Here is a 19,085-nt window from a genome sequence, read left to right as displayed (position 1 = left end):
CTCAATTGATGCAGAGAAAGCATTTGATAAAATTCAACACCCTTTCATGATGAAAACTCTAAGCAAATTGGGTATAGAAGGAACATTCCTCAATATAATCAAAGCAATTTATAAAAAACCCACAGCCAGCATCCTATTGAATGGGGAAAAGTTGGAAGCATTTCCACTGAAATCTGGCACCAGGCAGGGATGCCCACTCTCACCACTGCTATTTAACATAGTTCTGGAAGTTTTAGCCAGAGCCATCAGACAAGAAAAAGAAATCAAAGGAATACAAATCAAGAAGGAAGAAGTCAAACTATCCCTCTTTGCAGACGATATGATTCTGTACTTAGAGGATCCAAAGAACTCTACTAAGAGACTATTGGAACTCATAGAGGAGTTTGGCAAAGTGGCAGGATATAAAATCAATGCACAAAAATCAACAGCCTTTGTATACACAAGCAATGCCATGACTGAGAAAGAGCTGCTAAGATCAATCCCATTCACAATAGCTACAAAAACAATCAAATACCTTGGAATAAACTTAACCAAGGACGTTAAAGATCTCTACGATGAAAATTACAAAACCTTAAAGAAAGAAATAGAAGAGGATACCAAGAAATGGAAAAATCTTCCATGCTCATGGATTGGAAGAATCAACATCATCAAAATGTCCATTCTCCCAAAAGCAATTTATAGATTCAATGCAATACCAATCAATACCAAAGACATTCTTCGCAGATCTAGAAAAAATGATGCTGAAATTCATATGGAGGCACAAGAGACCTCGAATAGCTAAAGCAATCTTGTACAACTAAAACAAAGCCGGAGGCATCACAATACCAGATTTCAGGACATACTACAGGGCAGTTGTAATCAAAACAGCATGGTACTGGTACAGAAACAGATGGATAGACCAATGGAACAGAATTGAAACACCAGAAATCAACCCAAACATCTACAGCCAACTTATATTTGATCAAGGATCTAAAACCAATTCCTGGAGCAAGGACAGTCTATTCAATAAATGGTGCTGGGAAAACTGGATTTCCACGTGCAGAATGATGAAGCAAGACCCCTACCTTACACCTTACACAAAAATCCACTCAACGTGGATTAAAGACCTAAATCTACATCCTGACACCATTAAGTTATTAGAGAACATTGGAGAAACCCTTCAAGATATTGGCACAGGCAAAGAATTTCTGGAAAAGACCCGGGAGGCACAGGCAGTCAAAGCCAAAATCAACTATTGGGATTGCATCAAATTGAGAAGTTTCTGTACTGCAAAAGAAACAGTCAGGAGAGTGAAGAGACAACCGACAGAATGGGAAAAAATATTTGCAAACTATGCAACAGATAAAGGGTTAATAACCAGAATCTACAAAGAGATCAAGAAACTCCACAAAAACAAAACCAACAACCCAATTAAGAGATGGGCCAAGGACTTCAATAGACATTTTTCAAAAGAGGAAATCCAAATGGCCAACAGGCACATGAAAAAATGTTCAAGGTCACTAGCAATCAGGGAAATGCAAATCAAAACCACAATGAGGTTTCACCTCACCCCAGTTAGAATGGCTCACATACAGAAATCTACCAACAACAGATGCTGGCGAGGATGTGGGGAAAAAGGGACACTAACCCACTGTTGGTGGGAATGCAAACTGGTCAAGCCACTATGGAAATCAGTCTGGAGATTCCTCAGAAACCTGAATATAACCCTACCATTCGACCCAGCCATCCCACTCCTTGGAATTTACCCAAAGGAGTTTAATTTGATAAACAAAAAAGCGGTCTGCACCCTAATGTTTATTGCAGCTCAATTCACAATAGCCAAGACCTGGAACCAACCTAAATGCCCATCAACGGTAGACTGGATAAAGAAATTATGGGATATGTATTCTTTAGAGTACTATACTGCAGTAAGAAACAACGAAATCCAGTCAGTTGCAACAAAATGGAGGAATCTGGAACACATCATGCTGAGTGAAGTAAGCCAGTCCCAAAGGGACAAATACCATATGTTCTCCCTGATCGGTGACAACTGACTGAACACCAAAAAGGAAACCACCTGAAGTGAAATGGACACTATGAGAAATGGTGACTTGATCAGCATAGCCCTGACTGCTAATGGACAACTTAATACATTATCCCTCATAGTATTTTTTTTGTCTGTTCTACTTAATATGACTGGTTTAATTCTGTAATTATCACACAGTTATTCTTAAGTGTTGAAAATTAACTAAATTTGTGATCCCTGTTAAACATAAGAGTGGGAATAAGAGAGGGAAGAGATGTATAATTTGGGGCATGCTCGGGCTGACTTGCCCCAATTGGTAGAGTTGGAAACATACCAGGGGATTCCAATTTAATCCCATCAAGGTGGCATGTGCCAATGCCATCTCACTACTCCAAGTGATCAATTTCAGTTCACAATTGATCATAATGAAAGGACTAAGAGTCAAAGGGAGCACATAAACAAGTCTAGTACCTGCTAACACCAACCGATAGAATAAATAAAGGGGAGAGTGATCCAACATGGGAAGTGAGATACTCAGCAGACTCATAGAATGGCAGATGTCCTAAATAGCACTCTGGCCTCAGAATCAGCCCTAAAGGCACTCGGATCTGGCTGAAAAGCCCATGAGAGTATTTCAGGCATGGAAAGCCAAGACACTCTGGCAAAAAGATCTCTGTGAGTGAGATCCCAGTGGAAAGAACAGGTCTTCAAAGAGGGAGGTGCCTTTCTCTGAATGGAGGAGAGAACCTCCACTTTGACTATGACCTTGGCTAAACAAGATAAGAGTCGGAGAACTCAAGGGGCTTCCATAGCCTTGGAAACTCATAACTGGTGCATAGGGAGATTACTGATGCCATAAACAGGTGTGTCAATTGGTAAAGTCAACAACAGGAGTCACTGTGCACTTACTCCTCATGTAGGATCTCTGTCCTTAACGTGCTGTACATTGAGGCTTAATGCTGAAACGAGTACTCAAACAGTATATTTCACTTTGTGTTTCTATGGGGGTGCAAACGACTGAAATCTTTACTTAATGTACACTAAACTGATCTTCTGTAAAAAAAAAAAAAAGAAAGAAAGAAATTATCAATTCCCAACTTGACTCTCACTGGGATTAAACATAACAATAGGTCTGATCTGATTTCATCATCATTTAAAAAAAATCATCTATTATTTTTCACTTTATGTTTCTGTGTGGGAGCAAACTGTTGAAATACTTACTTAAGGTATACTAAGCTGATCTTCTGTATATTAAGATAATCGAAAATGAATCTTGATGTGAATGGAAGGGGAGAGGGAGTGGGAAAGGGGAGGGTTGTGGGTGGGAGGGACGGTATGGGGGGGGAAGCCATTGTAACACATGAGTCGTACTTTGGAAATTTATATTCATTAAATAAAAGATAAAAAAAAAGTTAAAAAAGGAATGCAATAATTATATAATGAAATATTTGCAATAGCTTTGTGCTTATCATGTGTGTATAAACATGTATTCGTTCAAGACTTCTAGACACCAACAGGAAGCCTAGGTGATTACACATCTTATATGTCTTAGAACATAATGTGTTCGGCCAAGCCATGGCTCACTAGGCTAATCCTCTGCCTTGTGGCACTGGCACACCAGGTTCTAGTCCCGGTCGGGGTGCCGGATTCTGTCCCGGTTGCCCCTCTTCCAGGCCAGCTCTCTGCTGTGGCCAGGGAGTGCAGTGGAGGATGGCCCAAGTTTTTGCATAATTTCAAAAAATTTGACCCATTTGTTTATCTTTGTTTTCTCATGACTTGCATGCGAATTCTTGAAGCACGTTGTCCTGCGTAACATATCAGATGAAGTTCAATAGAAATCCCTGAAAAAGTAAGTCAACAAACAGAAGAGAATAAATGTAATGGGCTCTTAACTCCAGAAATCAATCCATGCATCCACAACCAACTTATATTTGACAAAGGAACTAAAATAAATCCCTGAAGAAGGCACAATCTCCTCAACAAATTGTGCTGGGGAAACTGGATCTCCACTTACAGAAGTGTAAAATTAGACCCATACCTTACAACGTACACAAAAACACACTCAAAATGGATCAAAGGCCTAAATCTATGACCCAATACCATCAAATTACGAGAGAACATTGGGGAAATTCTGCAAGACTTCGGCATAGGCAAAGACTCTTGAAAAGACCCCAGAAGCACAGGCAATCAAAGCCAAGATTAACAAATGAGATTACATCAAGCCGAAAAGCTACTGCACTCGAAAGGAAACACTCAGCAAAATGGAGAGGCTATCAACAGATGGGAGAAAGTATTTGCAAACTATGCAACTGATAAGGGGTTAACATGCAGTATCTATAAAGAGCTTAAGAAATTCAACAACAAAAAATACAACCCCATTAAGAAAGAAATGGGCAAAGGACTTGAATAGGTATTTTTCAAAAGAGGAAAATCAAATTGCCAACAGACACTTAAAAATATGCTCAGGATCACTAGCCATCAGGGAAATGCCAATCAAAACCACAATGAGGTTTCACTTCACTCCTGTTAGAATGGCTCTCTTAAGAAATCCACCAGCAACAAAATCTGTAATTAAAATTAGAGAAGAAATCAACAAATTTGAATCTAAAAAACATTACCAAATATCGGCAATACGAAGAGGTACTTTTAAAAAAATAAACAAAATTGACACCCCATTGGCCCAACTAACCAAAAAAAGGAGAGAGAAGACCGAAATCAATAAAAATAGAGAAGAAAAAGGGAAATTTAACAACAGACACCACAGAAATTCAAAGAGGTAGCGGAAATTACTTCAAAGAGTTGTATGCCAACAAATTGGGAAATCTAGCAGAAATGGATAGATTCCTGGACACCTAAGACCTACCTTGAACCATGAAGATATAGAAAACCTAAACAGACACATAATCAAGACAGAAATTGAATCAGTAATAAAGGCCCTCACAACAAAGAAAAGCATTCACTGCTGAATTCTACCTGAAATGTAAAGAACCAACTCCAATCCTTCTCAAGCTATTCAAAACAATTGAAACAGAGGGATCCTCCCAAATTCTTTCTATGAAGCCAGCATCACCTTAATTCCTAAACTTAAACATGATGCAACATTGAAAGAGAATTACAGAACAATTACCCTGATGGACATGGACACAAAAATCCTCAATAAGATTCTAGCCAATAGAATGCAACACCACATCAGAAATATCATCCACCCAGACCACCTGGGATTTATCTTTGGTATGTAGGGATGGTTCAGCATTCACAAATCAAACAATGTGATATACCACATTAACAACCTGCAGAAGAAAACCATATGATTATCTCAATAGATGCAGAGAAAGCATTTGAAAAAATATGAAACCCTATCATGATGAAAAACTCTAAGTAAACCGTGTATAGAAGGAACACTCCTCAACACAACAAAGGAAATTTATGACAAACACACGGCCAGCATTCTACTCAGTGGAGAAAAGTTGCAAGCATTCCCACTGAAATCCAGTACCAGACAGGGATGCCCATTCTCATCATTGCTATTTCATACAGTACTAGAAGTTTTAACCAGAGCCATTAGGCAAAAAAAGAAAAGAAATCAAGGGGATACAAATTGGGAAGGAAGAAGTCAAACTATCCCTCTTTGCAGATGATATGATTCTTTATTTAGAGGATCCAAAGAACTCTACTAAGAGATTATTGGAACTCATAGAAGAGTTTCTCAAAGTTCCAGGATATAAAATCAATGTACAAAAATCAATAGCCTTTGTATACACAGGCAATGCCACAGCTAAGAAAGAAATTCTAAGATCAATACCACTCACAATAGCTAAAAAAAAAATCAAATATCTTGGAGTAAACTTAACCAAGGATGTCAAAGAACGCGATGATGAGAATTATAAAACTTTAAAGAAAGAAATAGAAGAAGATACCAAAAAATGAAGAAATTTTACATGGTTGTGGATTGGAATCATCAATATCATCAAAATGGCCATTCTTCCAAAATCAATTTATAGATTCAATGTGATACCAATCAAAATATCAAAGATGTTGTTCTCAGATTTGGAAAAAAGAAATGCTGAAATTCATATGGAGGCACAGGAGACCTCGAATAGCCAAAGCAATCTTATACAACAAAAACAGAGCTAGAGGCATCCCAATAACAGATTCAAGACATACTACAGGGCAGTTATAATCAAAATCGCCTAGTACTGGTACAAAAACAGATGGATAGACCAATGGAACAGAACAGAAACACCTGAAATCAATCCAAACATCTATAACCAACTTCTATTTTATAAGATTTATTTAATTTATATGAAATGCAGAGTTACAGAGAGAGTCAGAGACAATAGAGAGAGGTCTTCCATCTGCTGGTTCACGCCCCAGATGGCCGCAACTGCTAGAGCAGTGCCAATCCGGAGCCAGGAGAAGGAGCTTCTTCCAGATCTCCAACAGAGAGGCAGAAGCCCAAAGACTTGAGCCATCTTCTACTGCTTTCCCAGGACATAGCAGAGAGCTGGATCAGAAGAGGAGCAGCTGAGACTAGAAACAGTGCCCATATGAGATGCCAGTGCTTCAGGATAGGGCTTTAACCCACTGTGCCACAGCACCGGCCCCCCAACTTATTTTTGATCAAGGAGTTAAAACCAATTCCTGGAGCAAGAACAGTTTATTCAACAAATGGTGCTGCGGAAACTGAATTTCCACACTTTACACCTTACACAAAAATCCCTCCAACATGGATTAAAGATCTAAATTTATGACCTGACACCATCAAATTATTAGAGAACTTTGGAGAAAACCTGCAAGACGTAGGCACAGGCCAAGACTTCTTGGAAAAGACCCCAGAAGCACAGGAAGTCAAAGCCAAAATTAACAACTGGGATTACATCAAATTGAGAAGTTTATGTAATGCAAAAAAAAGTCGGGAAACTGAAGAGGCAACCAACAGAATGGGAAAAAAAATGTTTGCAAACTATGCAACTGATAAAGAATCAATAGCCAGAATCTACAAAGAGATAAACTAACTCCACCACAATAAAACAACCCACTTAAGACATGGGCCAAGGGCCTAAACAGACGTTTTTCAAAAGAGGAAATCAAAATGGTCAACAGACACAGGAAAAAATGTTCAGGATCACTAGCCATCAGGGAAACGCAAATCAAAACCACAATGTGGTTTCGCCTCATCCAGTTTAGAATGGATTTCATAGAGAAATCAATGAACAACAGATGCTGGTGAGGATATGAGGAAAAAGGCACACTAATGCACTTTTGGTGAGAATGCAAACTGGAAAAGTCACTATGGGGGTTGGGGCTGTGGCACGGCAGGTTAACGCCCTGGCCTAAAGCACCAGCAACCCATATGGGTGCCAGTTGGAGACTAGCTCCTCCACTTCTGATCCAGCTCTCTGCTATGGCCTGGGAAAGCAGTAGAAGATGGTCTAAGTCCTTGGACCTCTGCACCCATGTGGGAGACCTGGAAGAAGCTCCTGGCTCCTGGCTTCAAAACAGTGCGGCTCTACCCTTGTGGCCAACTGGAGAGCATACCATTGGATGTAAGACCCTCTCTCTCTCTCTCTCTTTCTCTCTCTCTCTCTCTAAATATAGCCCTACCCTATGACCCAGCCATCCTACTCCTCGAAATTTACCCTAGGGAAATTAAATTGGCAAAAAAAAAGAGCTCAATGTTTATCTCAGCTCAATTAACAATAGCTAAGACTTAGAATCAACCTAGTTGCCCATCAATGGAAGAATGCTTAAAGAAATTATTGGATATTTACTCTATAGAATACTAACAGCAGTTAAAAAAAAGAATAAAAGTGAAATCCGGTCATTTGAAACAAAATGGAGGAATCTGGAAAACCTCATGCTGAGTGAAATAAGCCATTCCCAAATGGATAAATATCATAGGTTCTCCCTGATCCGTGACAACTAACAGCACCAAAGGGGAAACCTGTTGAAGTGAAATGGACACTATGAGAAACAGTGACTTGATCAGCTCCTGTCCTGACTGTTGAGGTACAATGTCATACTTTATCCATTTTAGTATTTTTTGTTCTAGTACTATTGGTTGAACTCTGTAATTAACACACAATTATTCTTAGGTGTTTAAATTTTAACTGAAAAGTGATCATGTTAAATATAAGAGTGGGAATAAGAGAGAGAGGAGATGTACAAGTAGGGACATGCTCAATCGGACTTGCCCCAAATGGTGGAGTTAGAAACATACCAGGTATTCCAATTCAATCCCATCAAGGTGGCATGTACCAATGCCATCTCACTAGTCCAAGTGATCAATTTCAGTTCAAAATTGATCACACTGATAGGTCTAAGAGTCAAAGGGATCACACAAACAAGACTAGTGTCTGCTAATACTAACTGATAGAATAAAAAAGGGAGAGAACGATCCTTCATGGGAAGTGGGATACACAGCAGACTCAGAATGGCAGATGTCCTAAGTAGCACTCTGGCCTCAGAATCAGCCCTTAAGGCATTTGGATATGGCTGAAGAGCCCATGAGAGTATTTCAGGCATGGAAAGCCAAGACACTCTGGAAAAAAAAAAAAACCTAAATCAAAGATCTCTGCGAGTGATATCCCAGTAAAAAGAACAGGCCATCAAAGAAGGAGGTACCTTTCTCTGAAGGGAGGAGAGAACTTCCACTTTGACTATGACCTTGTCTAAACAAGATCAAAGCCTGTGAACTCAAAAGGCTTCCATAGCCTTGGAAATTCATGACTGGAGCATGGGGAGATTACTGATGCCATAAACAAGAGTGTCAAATTGTTAAGTCAACAACAGGAGTCACTGTGTACTTACTTCTCATGTGGGATCTGTCCTTAATATGTTGTCCAATGTGAAGTAATGCTATAACTAGTACTGAAACAGTATTTTACACTTTGTGTTTCTGTGTGGGTGCAAACTGATGAAATATTTACTTAATATATACTAAATCGATCTTCTGTATATAAAGATAATTGAAAAATGAATCTTGATGTGAATGGAATGGGAGAGGGAACGGGAGATGGGAGGGGTGCAAGTGGGAGGGAAATTATTGGGGGGAAAGCCATTGTAATCCATAAACTGTACTTTGGAAATTTATATTTACTAAATAAAAAAAAATTTGCACCTAGAAAAATAAATAAATTATTGGATATATACTCTATAGAATACTAACAGCGGCAAAAAAATAAATAAATAAAAGTGAAATCTGGTCATTTGCAACAAAATGGAGGAATCTGGAAAACATCATGCTGAGTGAAATAAGCCAGTCCCAAATGGATAAATATCATAGGTTCTCCCTGACCTGTGACAACCAACTGAGCACCTAAAAGGAAACCTGTAGGAGTGAAACTGACACTATAAGAAGAAATGACTTGATCAGCGCTTTTCATGACTGTCAAGGAACAGCTTTCTATTTTATTCTTTTTAGTATTTTCTTTTTCTTCTTAATACCATTGGTTGAACACTTTACTTAACACACATTTATTCTTAGGTGGTTAAATCCAATTGAAAATTTATCCCTCTTTAAAATAGGAGTGGGAATATAGAGGGGGGAGATGGACAGTTCAGCACACGTTCCTTGGAGTTATCCCTAAGGGTAAAGCTAAAAACTTCCCATGGGACTCCAAATCTCATTAAGTTGGCAGGTACCAATGCCACCTTATTAGTTAAAGTGATCAGTTTAAGTTCATAAATGATCATAAAGATAGGATTAAGTGCCAAAGAAAAATGTCTGCTAATAACAATTCATAGAATTAACAGGGAGAGAACGATTCAACATGGAAAGCAGGCCACATAGCAGACTCATAGAATGGCAAATGCCCTAAACAGCACTCTGGCCTCAGAATCAGCCCTTTAGGCATTCAGATCTGTCTAGAAAGCTCAGGAGAGCATTTCAGGCATGGAAATCCAAGTCACTGTGGCAAAAATATACCTTTCATGAAAGATCTTTGTGACTGAGATCCCGGTGGAAAGGAGGCCATCAAAAGAGCAGGTAACTTTCTCTGAAGGGAGAAGAGAATTTCCACTTTGACTATGGCCTTGTCTAAACTCAAGAAGCATCCATAGCCTTGGTAGCTCATGACAAGAGCCTCGGTTGATCACTGACATCATAAATAAGACTGTCAATTGTTAAATCAACAACAGGAATCACTCTACACTTGTTCCCCATGTAGAGTCTCTGTCCTTAATGTATTGTACTATGAGAATTAACAGTAAAACTAGTCTTCAAACAGTACTTTATCCTCTGTGTGTTTGTGTGGGTGCAAACTGTTGAAATCTTTACTTTTAGTACAGAGTTGATCTTCTGTATATAAAGATAATTAAAAATAAATCAATGAAGAATGGGATGGGAGCACTAGTAAGTGGTGGGATTGTTTGGGATTGTTTGGGATTGTAGGAGGGTGGGTATGGGGGGAAGAACCACAGAAGTTGTACTTTGAAAATTTATATTTATTAAATAAAAGCTTTCTATTAAAAAAAACCTGAATACAGACCTACCATATGATCCAGCCATCCCACTCCTGGGAATTTACCCAAACAGTGCCCATATGGGATGCTGGCACTGCAGGCGGTGGCTCTACCCACTGTACCATAGAGCTGTCCCCCTCTTCCTATATCTTTAAACTTCTGCTTCACACAGTATTGAGGTCATCACTTATGATACTGTAAAAGTTTTTAAAATATCAAATCAGAGTATACTATGAGGTGATCTTTACATAGATTATGTCATATCTGTATATGTGCAGGAATTATCCACGTAGGTAGGTTAATCCTCTGTTGATAGAGTAGTAGTATTACATTAATGTCATCTGTTAATATCTTCTGTATAACTATAATTTTGGCCTTTCATTTTGACAATATACATGACTTGTTTTAGACCATAGGATTTTAGCAAGTGTAACATACATAGTAGCTTGTAAAGCAAATGTGTATTTCCCTTAACTTTTTGTGTGATTGGGATTAATGCATTTATAGCTCTCCTATGTCATCAGAATAAGCCCAGGTTATCCTGCTGGTAAACAAATGACCTCGTGGAGCATAGCTAACCCATCTGAGATGATGCACTCTTGAGTTACCTAACCCTAAACTGACACATCACTTAACTGAAGATCCATGAATAAGCCCACCAAGATTGGACAAGGATGCTTTGTAACAGTAGAACGGTATGGATGACTCATACCCAGTAGAAAAAAAACAAATAATTATACTGTCATTAAGTTCTGGTGTGGTTTTTTACTCAACAGCTGTTAACTGATAGAATTACTTTTGTGAAGCACCTAACAGATATGATAAAATTGCTCATTCACATTTCAGTAGTTGGTCTTCTGTATATAAAGTCAATCAAAAATGAATCTTAATGGAAAATGGGATGGGAGAGGGAGTGGGAGGTAGGATTGCAGTGGGGGTGGAAGGGTGGGAATGGGGGGAAGAAATACTATATCCCCAAAAGCTGTACATATGGAAATTTGTATTCATTAAATAAAAACCTTCAAAAAATAAAATCATTATGAAAACATAAAAAAAAATCCTGAATACAGACCTACCATATGATCCAGCCATCCCACTCCTGGGAATTTACCCAAACCAAAAGAAATCAGCACCTGAAGGAGTTATCTGTACCCTCATGTTCATTACAGCACAATTTCAATAGCTAAGATATGGATTCACCCCAGACATCCATCAACTGTCGACTGGATAAAGGAATTATGGCATATATACACTATGGCATACTACTCAGCTGAAAAAAATGAAATCCTGCCTTTTGCAATGGTGCAACTGGAAACCATTATACTTAGTGAAATAAGCCAGTCCCAAAAAGATAGATACCATATTTTCTCTGAACCAAGGTAACTATTACAGTACCTGAAATATAATGTATTGGAGTGAAACAAACATTTTGAGATTTAATAATGGTTTACAACCCTTGTCTCTTCTGCTGAAGAAGAGAGAGGTTTTTCCTTCACACTATTTGTTGAACTCTTTTACTTAGTGTAGGGTTAACCATACGATCATTAATAAACTGGAAATAGATCTTTGCAAAAATTAAGAGTTGGAATTGGAGAGGGAGGAGGGGGATGAGTTGGAGTGTGAGCAGGAGAGAGGCTAGGAGGGGAATTATCACTATGTTCCTAAATTGTATACATGAAATACATGAAACCTATATAACATAAATAAAATTTCTTTTAAAATAATGGGTTCTGATAAAGATGAGAATTATTCACTAAAATATTTTCAGAGACTAAACTTAATAGTACAGATCTAATTATATGTTCATTTTACTTATTGTTTGTATGCATTTTTAAATATAAACATAAATGAGTGACATAGGTATCCTGAGATTTGATTCTTATTTATAGCCCACATAGACTATACTCCTGAGAAAGTGATCTACTTACTACTGGTTAAATTCCTTCTTTAGTTGAGGTTTAAGCATATGATTATAAAGTAAGCTGAAAGTATGTTATCACAAAAATTAAAAGAAATATAAAAGAAGGAGGATGAAGGGTGGGAGTGAGGGAGAAAGGGTGGGAAGTGTTGTTATTTTTCTTACATTGACATATAAATACATGAAATCTGTGCCCTTTAAATAAATAAATAAAATTTGAAAGTCTTAGTTATGCAAAGTAAAAAGACACTATTTTCTGATACAATTTCTAATAGTATACATTCAAAATCGGCAATGACTGAAAACTCCAGCCAAAGTCAACAATCACAGATATAGCTGTAACCAATGGAAAGATCCCAGCTTCCAGGTCCAAGTGCTTGGGCCCCTGAACCCATGTGGGAGACCCAGAAGAAGATCCAGGCACCTGGCTTCGATCAGCCCAGCTGCAGCCATTGCAGTTATTTGGGAAGGGAACCAGCAGATGGAAGGCCTTTCTCTCTGTCTCTCCCTCTTATTGTAACTCTACCTCTCAAATAAAGAAATAATTTTAAAAAATCATCCATTGCAATCCTGTTGACCTTGAAATGAGAGCAGGGTCATGATGTTGTACCTTAATAAAACATCTCTAGATTCCATCAAGTGGGCAGTGTCTGTTCTGTTCCAGGGGAGGTTTACCTGCCAGGGAAGAATCATGGGCTGGGATGCTTCTGCTAAGGATCTCATTTCTACTTTCTCCAAAATCATTTTATGGAGGACGTGGGCCACTGTGTAGACAGCATTGTAGACTAAATAGCTGGAGTCAGATATGGTCAGCAAGTCAATGTGTCCTGGAAGAAACTCTAAAGAAGTATTTCGTGAGCAGGTTCCAATATGTCCACAAAATGATCCTGCAAGTGAGCAGTCCAGATGGAAAAGCCATAATTTACTGAAGTAAAAGTCTTCTGGGTAGTGAGAAGGCTTTGCCGTCTTGACAAAAAGTTTGAGGCCAGGGATTTCTTCCTTGTGGGGTGAAAAGGAGAAGCCTCCATGCAAAGAGTGCAGCATGTGGTTTGTCTCAGAAATGACAAGATCCCACTTTGATGTCATGATCCACACCTTCCCCATGGTTAAAAATGACTGCACTGAAATGTCCACACTGATGAGACCTCTTACATCACCATAGAGTATATGCACATTTGCAGATGAAACTCTGATGCTACTCATGAAAGTGAGATCACTATCCGCATACAACTTCTTTGTGACAGGGAGCTTCACTGTAAAGGCCACACAGATTCCTTTCTTGAGCATCGCTGCCTCAAAGTACTGAAGGAACTGCTCTCCCTTCATGTCATCAGACACAAAGAGAGCCACCCAAGTCCAGCCAAAATGCAGCAACAAGGAGATCATTCCATGGCCCAAACAGCTGTCACTGCTGGCCATCTGATAGAGTGAGGGAAACTGGTCCTTATCATTTAGCATGGGATCAAAAGGGCCATAGGTGAGCTAAAAGCAAAGAAAAACACAATCAAACTTTTGTGGGATTTGGGTTGTTTCTCGGAAGTGAGTGAAAAAAATTCTAAACAAGGGATTCCTTCTGCAGTATGCTACTGAGTAAAGACAAAGTGCATGGCAGGAATGGACAAATCCTGCTATCTTGGCCACAGAGAAGACCATGCTTCACATGTCCATTGCTTTAGGTTAATAAATGTACACTTAAAGAAAATCTGTCAGTTTCTGTATGCTCTTCCTGTGCTGCAGTGGGGACTGAGAAGAAGGAACTTTGGATGCTATTTCACCCAGCCAGTGGTCTTTCCCCATCCTTGCCCAGGGTGACTGGTGGAGCAGAGCCACCTCCTCCAGCAGCCACCATTGTAGATAACTCTGAGACAGAAATCTCTACTGTGTTGATCTCTTTGTATCTGGAGTGCACTGATTACCACAGGAATCCTGCGTTGTCTCCAAGGATACAATCACCAACCCTCTTTGATTTGGGGCAAAATAATTTTTCCAAACCAGAATCCTCTGATCACCAGGTGGCCCATGTTTGGCAGATACACGTCCTGATTTTTGCTTGTGTAGCAGGTCCCTGGTGAAGTATCTCTAAGTTGCTAGTGCAGACTCTGGGAGACAATAATTATAGCTCAAGTAATTTGATTTATTACATTCATATGGGGTTTCATTCCTGGCTCTATGCTTCTGCTGTGGCAGATTAAGTCCAACATCATGGGAGGTATTGGTGAGTGAACCAGCGGATGGGAATTCTGTCCGTCTGTTGTGTGTGTGTGTGTGTGTGTGTGTGTCTATGTGTGTATTTCTCTGGCCCTCAAATAAAAACAGCAAGACATGAGGACTAGTAAGCACAATTATGACTGGGAATGCTGCAAAGGAATCGATTTGTGTGCCTGTGAAAAAAGGATGATTGGGCACAGGGATTAGGTGAATTCCAGTCTAACTTGAATTGAGCCTCAACATTCTGGGTGTAGCCAGTTTGGGTCAGATGAGTTAAGTTCCAACTTGTAACACCAGCATCCCATTTCAGAACTCCATCCAGTTCAAGGCTTGGCTACACCACTTCTTATCCACCTTCCTGCAAACATGCCTGAAAAGGCAGCAGAACATGACACAAGTGCTTGACCATAGCCACTTAAGTGGGAGATCTGCATTCAGTTCCTAGCTCCTGGCTTCTACCTGACTCATATATGGCTATTGTGGGCATTTATGGAGTAAACCTGTGAATAGAAGCTCTCTCTCTCCCATTCTCTCTCTCCCTTCCGCTCTCTCTCTCCCTCTCCATGTTGGGGGGTGGGGGGTGTAACTTTCCCAATCCCTAATGCTTTCAAATAAATCAATCATCTTAAAAACCGCCTTGGAAATCTTTGAACTCACATAGCCATCAGATTTGCCCAAACAGAAACCATATGTGCAAGTCTTTATATCTTGACATCTAATATTGCTTGGTCTCTGGATCCCTCCCGAGACAGTGCTGCACTAGGACAGGATACCTCTGTGTGCTGTGGACATTTCTGATGCAGTATGGAGCTGTATTTGCCAATGTCTCCAGCTGGTGGGGGATGGATACACAGGCCCTAGACAGTCATCTGGGGGGAGGCTCTCAGCATTCCCTGCTACTTCCTTTTGTTTCTTCTCCCTCCACTATTAATCACCCCAGGAATTCCCATGGGGTCAGTCTTAGACCACAGGGAGATGCCCCATTTCCCTTTCTTCAGAGGTGAGAGAATAGTGTTGGAGGAGATTCAACTATTGTTCTCCAGATTCACAACTCATTACCTGTGGGGTTTTGTAGAGCTCCAAAAGCGTTCCAAATTCAACAGACAATGCTGATGTGGTTCCAGCAATGATGGCAACATGTCTGCCTTGTGTATGGCAGGTGTAGTTAGGTAAAGGCATAGTGGCCCCAAACAACCAATACACTATGCTCAATAAGGTGTACTGTTCACTGGCAAAGGCATTGTAGAATTTGAAACCGAGGGTCAGGTTGGGGAGTAGCTGGGAGTCCTTATTGATCTCCTGGATGGCAAAGCGGAAGGCCAGCACATATTGGTAGTTCTTCCACAGCCACCTAAAGAGAGGAGCAGCATCAGGGAGAAGGGCGAGACTACGGAATTCAGAGCAACAACAATGCCACGCCCTGAAGAAGCAATGATCAGACTCAGGCTTCCACTCAGTGGTGCCTCAGCTCTAGCAAAAGGAGGAGGTGTGAGTGAAGTTCCAAGTGCTCTAGAAGATTGTGGAATGGCTCTTGAACTCCTCTGAAATCAACCATGTCTGTTCTCACACTCACCTTCAGGAACCCTTTAGGAAAGCCTTGATGTGTCCCAACTTAAGGACAACACCCAGGAGCAAGCATTTCTGTTTTCAGTAATTTCTGGAGTAGGCTGAATACCACCTGACTCATCAGTTGTCCCAAATTTTAGAACATTCTCCTCTTCAGCTAGGTCCATCTGAGCCATTTGACCCTGTCCTTGCTATAATTTCCTAATACAATATTTCACTCCGTTCAAGTCAGCTTTAACTTTTTGTTTTCTTTCAAACATAAGAATTTATCCATAAACTCTGTTGGATAATTGGAGATGTTCACTTGGTTTTCATTTTTCTCTGTATTGAATTATCATTTCATATTTTATATTTGCATATTCTCTCCATTTTTCTAAATAACTTAAGTGAAAATTTGATTTCTTAGAATTTAAGAAGAGCTTTCCTGTTTTATGTACCTAAAAGGGTATATGTTCTGTTATCTCACTATGTATTCCTTTGGAATTCTGGATTTTTCTAATTTCTTACATTTCTTCCATAATTTGAATGCTAAGAAAATTCCTTTCTGGTAATAAGTTACACGGGACTCAATATATTTATCCAGTCATTCCTTTAGTCCTTTGTACTTGGATATGTTTCTATTTGGGGCATAACTAAGAATTTGTCCTTTTCCTCAATATTACAATATATATTCATACAGTTTGTAATTGGCAGTGCTTTGCTTATAGTTGAAAGGTATTTCTCTATTATGTCACACAGTGTTGTACATGTTATTCTTATATGTGGAGTTTGAAATTTAATTGTATCTGATAGGTAAAAATCACCCTTCTATACACATATAATCCCAGGAGGTTTTCAGATCGTACAGAGGACTTTCTTGTTAACAATGAAGTTGACCTGAGAAATAAATTGTGTTCCTGGCATGTGTCCATAGCTTAGCTCTATTTATTTGAATGATACATTAAAACCATTGAATAAACTTTTTTCTTTTATACATTGGCCTTCCTAGTATAATATTTCATTTCAAAGGGCATAACGCATTCACCCCAGGATATCTATAGCACTTGCTATCAGCTTAAAGTTGGCTAGCTTAATTCTTTTGTCCCTGAAGACAATGTTGAGAAAAGTATACTAAATATTGCTGCAAGCCACAGCATGGATAAAACAGGAAAACATGGTGCACTGCAAGATGTCATCACAAAAGACCACAAAGGATATGAATCAATTCACATGAAGTGTCCATAACAGGCTGATCCTTACAGACACAAGACAAATGAGTGGTATGCAGGAGAGAAAGAATGAAGGATGTGGAGACACTGAAAAGGAGTGTGGGGATTTGTAAGCGGGTGATGAACATCTGCAGTTTTATCAGCAATGATTTGGTAACTATTTTAAAGAACCTTGATAAAAAAAACTTTATCTCATTATTCAATGATGCATCCTATCATCTCAGAAAAATATACAGTTTATTAAATAAAAATTATCATTAGAATATTACAGTCACACAAAATGAATGCCAAGTCAAAGGCCAAATACTGGGCAAACAAGTATGGGATATGCACATAAAATAATTCCCATCAGTCAGGCAAGTAACAACGTATCTTCCATCAGCTGTAGGGAAGTTATTTCCCTGTATTGAAGCTGGAGCTTGAAGTCAAACTCCAGAAAGCATCAATCATCTGAGCCCATCAAGGGGATTGAAGCATATGCAATTTTAGACTGTGACAAGCACAAGAGGGCTGGCAGGTCTGCACAAAATAGAGTGGCCAGACACTTTTTTACCTGGGGAAGAGAAGGCAGAGAGAAAAGCCTGGCCTCATCTCCATGGCATGATCTAAAGCTTTCACCCTAAGATTACCAAAAGGCAGGTCCTCCCTGTCTCCCACACAGCATCCCTGAGATGAGAGATTAACTCACCTTCAGATAATCACATCCTATCTCCCTATATCAGACAGAGTACAATCCGTAGCTGCCACACAACCAGAAGATTCACATGCTTAAAATGTTTACCATAAATGTCCCATTAGGCATCTTGGCTAAGAATATACAAATTAAGAACAGACAAAATCAATGAAACATTGAGAAGGGACAGAACACTGTGAAAACACAGACTAGGAGAGAGCACACACTAACACTGTGCCTCAAAGGTCACCAGCCCCATTATCAGTTGCCCCCAGTGCTTGGCAACCTGCTGAACTGATAAGCATTAAATTCCAAAAGGCACTGACAAGCACCAACACACACCATTTAAACCAACATCTCTCCGCCTCACCCTCTTCTGAACACATGAGCATATGGTTCTCTGCAGTGAGTCAGAAGCACACTCCACTGTCACCACCACCAAGGGTGCAGAGACAGGATGTCTGTTTCTAATCCTCACCACACATTAATGTTAACAGTTACTAAAACACATGCTGCTCAGGTGCGTCAAGCCCAGAATTAATGCAGTTTCTGTGTGGTTCCTGGAGAAGAACCTTCAGGATCCAAGTGACAGAATTGGAGAAGATAAACCCCTTTCTCCTTATGACTTTCAGGGACTTGATGCCTGCAGTCTGTTGGGGCTCAGTTATTGACATGTGGTTAGACACCGTCTGTTATGGTGGCACATCTCAGACACACATGGACTCACTCTCGGTTGCATTTTGACAATGCTCTTGTCAGCACTGACACTCAGAGTGACCCCTTAATCCTAACGCTGACCCCAGACCAGGGTCTCAGTGTCTCAGGACACCTGTGCTCACTCCATGCAAGCAGGTAGGATGGGATCTGGAGTCCCCACATTATGACCAGGCCTGCTCCTGAGATATCCAAGAAAATGGATTGGGCACAGAGATATTAATGTCACTGCTCTGTCCTTGAAGAAATAAGAAGCAAATAGAAAAATGAACAGGAAGACATGGAAGGAACAAGAAAGGAAGGAATCTGTGCCCTTCTTTATTGGCATTT

The 19,085-nt window shown here is 39.7% G+C and overlaps 1 protein-coding gene across 1 annotated transcript in view; it reads right to left on the bottom strand.

Moving 5' to 3' along the window:
* Positions 1 to 15,773, bottom strand: part of LOC138847798 (vomeronasal type-2 receptor 116-like) — a 35,935-nt gene extending 20,162 nt beyond the window's left edge. The window contains exons 1-2 of the mRNA XM_089315516.1: positions 15,654 to 15,773; positions 12,965 to 13,868 (exon numbers count right to left, since the gene is read on the bottom strand). Coding sequence (XP_089171642.1) covers positions 12,965 to 13,868; positions 15,654 to 15,773 — 1,024 coding nt within the window. The remainder of the gene's footprint in view (positions 1 to 12,964; positions 13,869 to 15,653) is intronic.
* Between the last annotated feature and the right edge of the window lie 3,312 nt (positions 15,774 to 19,085).

Source organism: Oryctolagus cuniculus, chromosome 16 (genome assembly GCF_051225735.1).
Source record: "Oryctolagus cuniculus isolate XC-2025 breed Fujian yellow rabbit chromosome 16, ASM5122573v1, whole genome shotgun sequence".
In the NCBI taxonomy this organism is placed as follows: domain Eukaryota; kingdom Metazoa; phylum Chordata; class Mammalia; order Lagomorpha; family Leporidae; genus Oryctolagus; species Oryctolagus cuniculus.
This window is presented reverse-complemented; position numbering and strand designations above follow the sequence as displayed.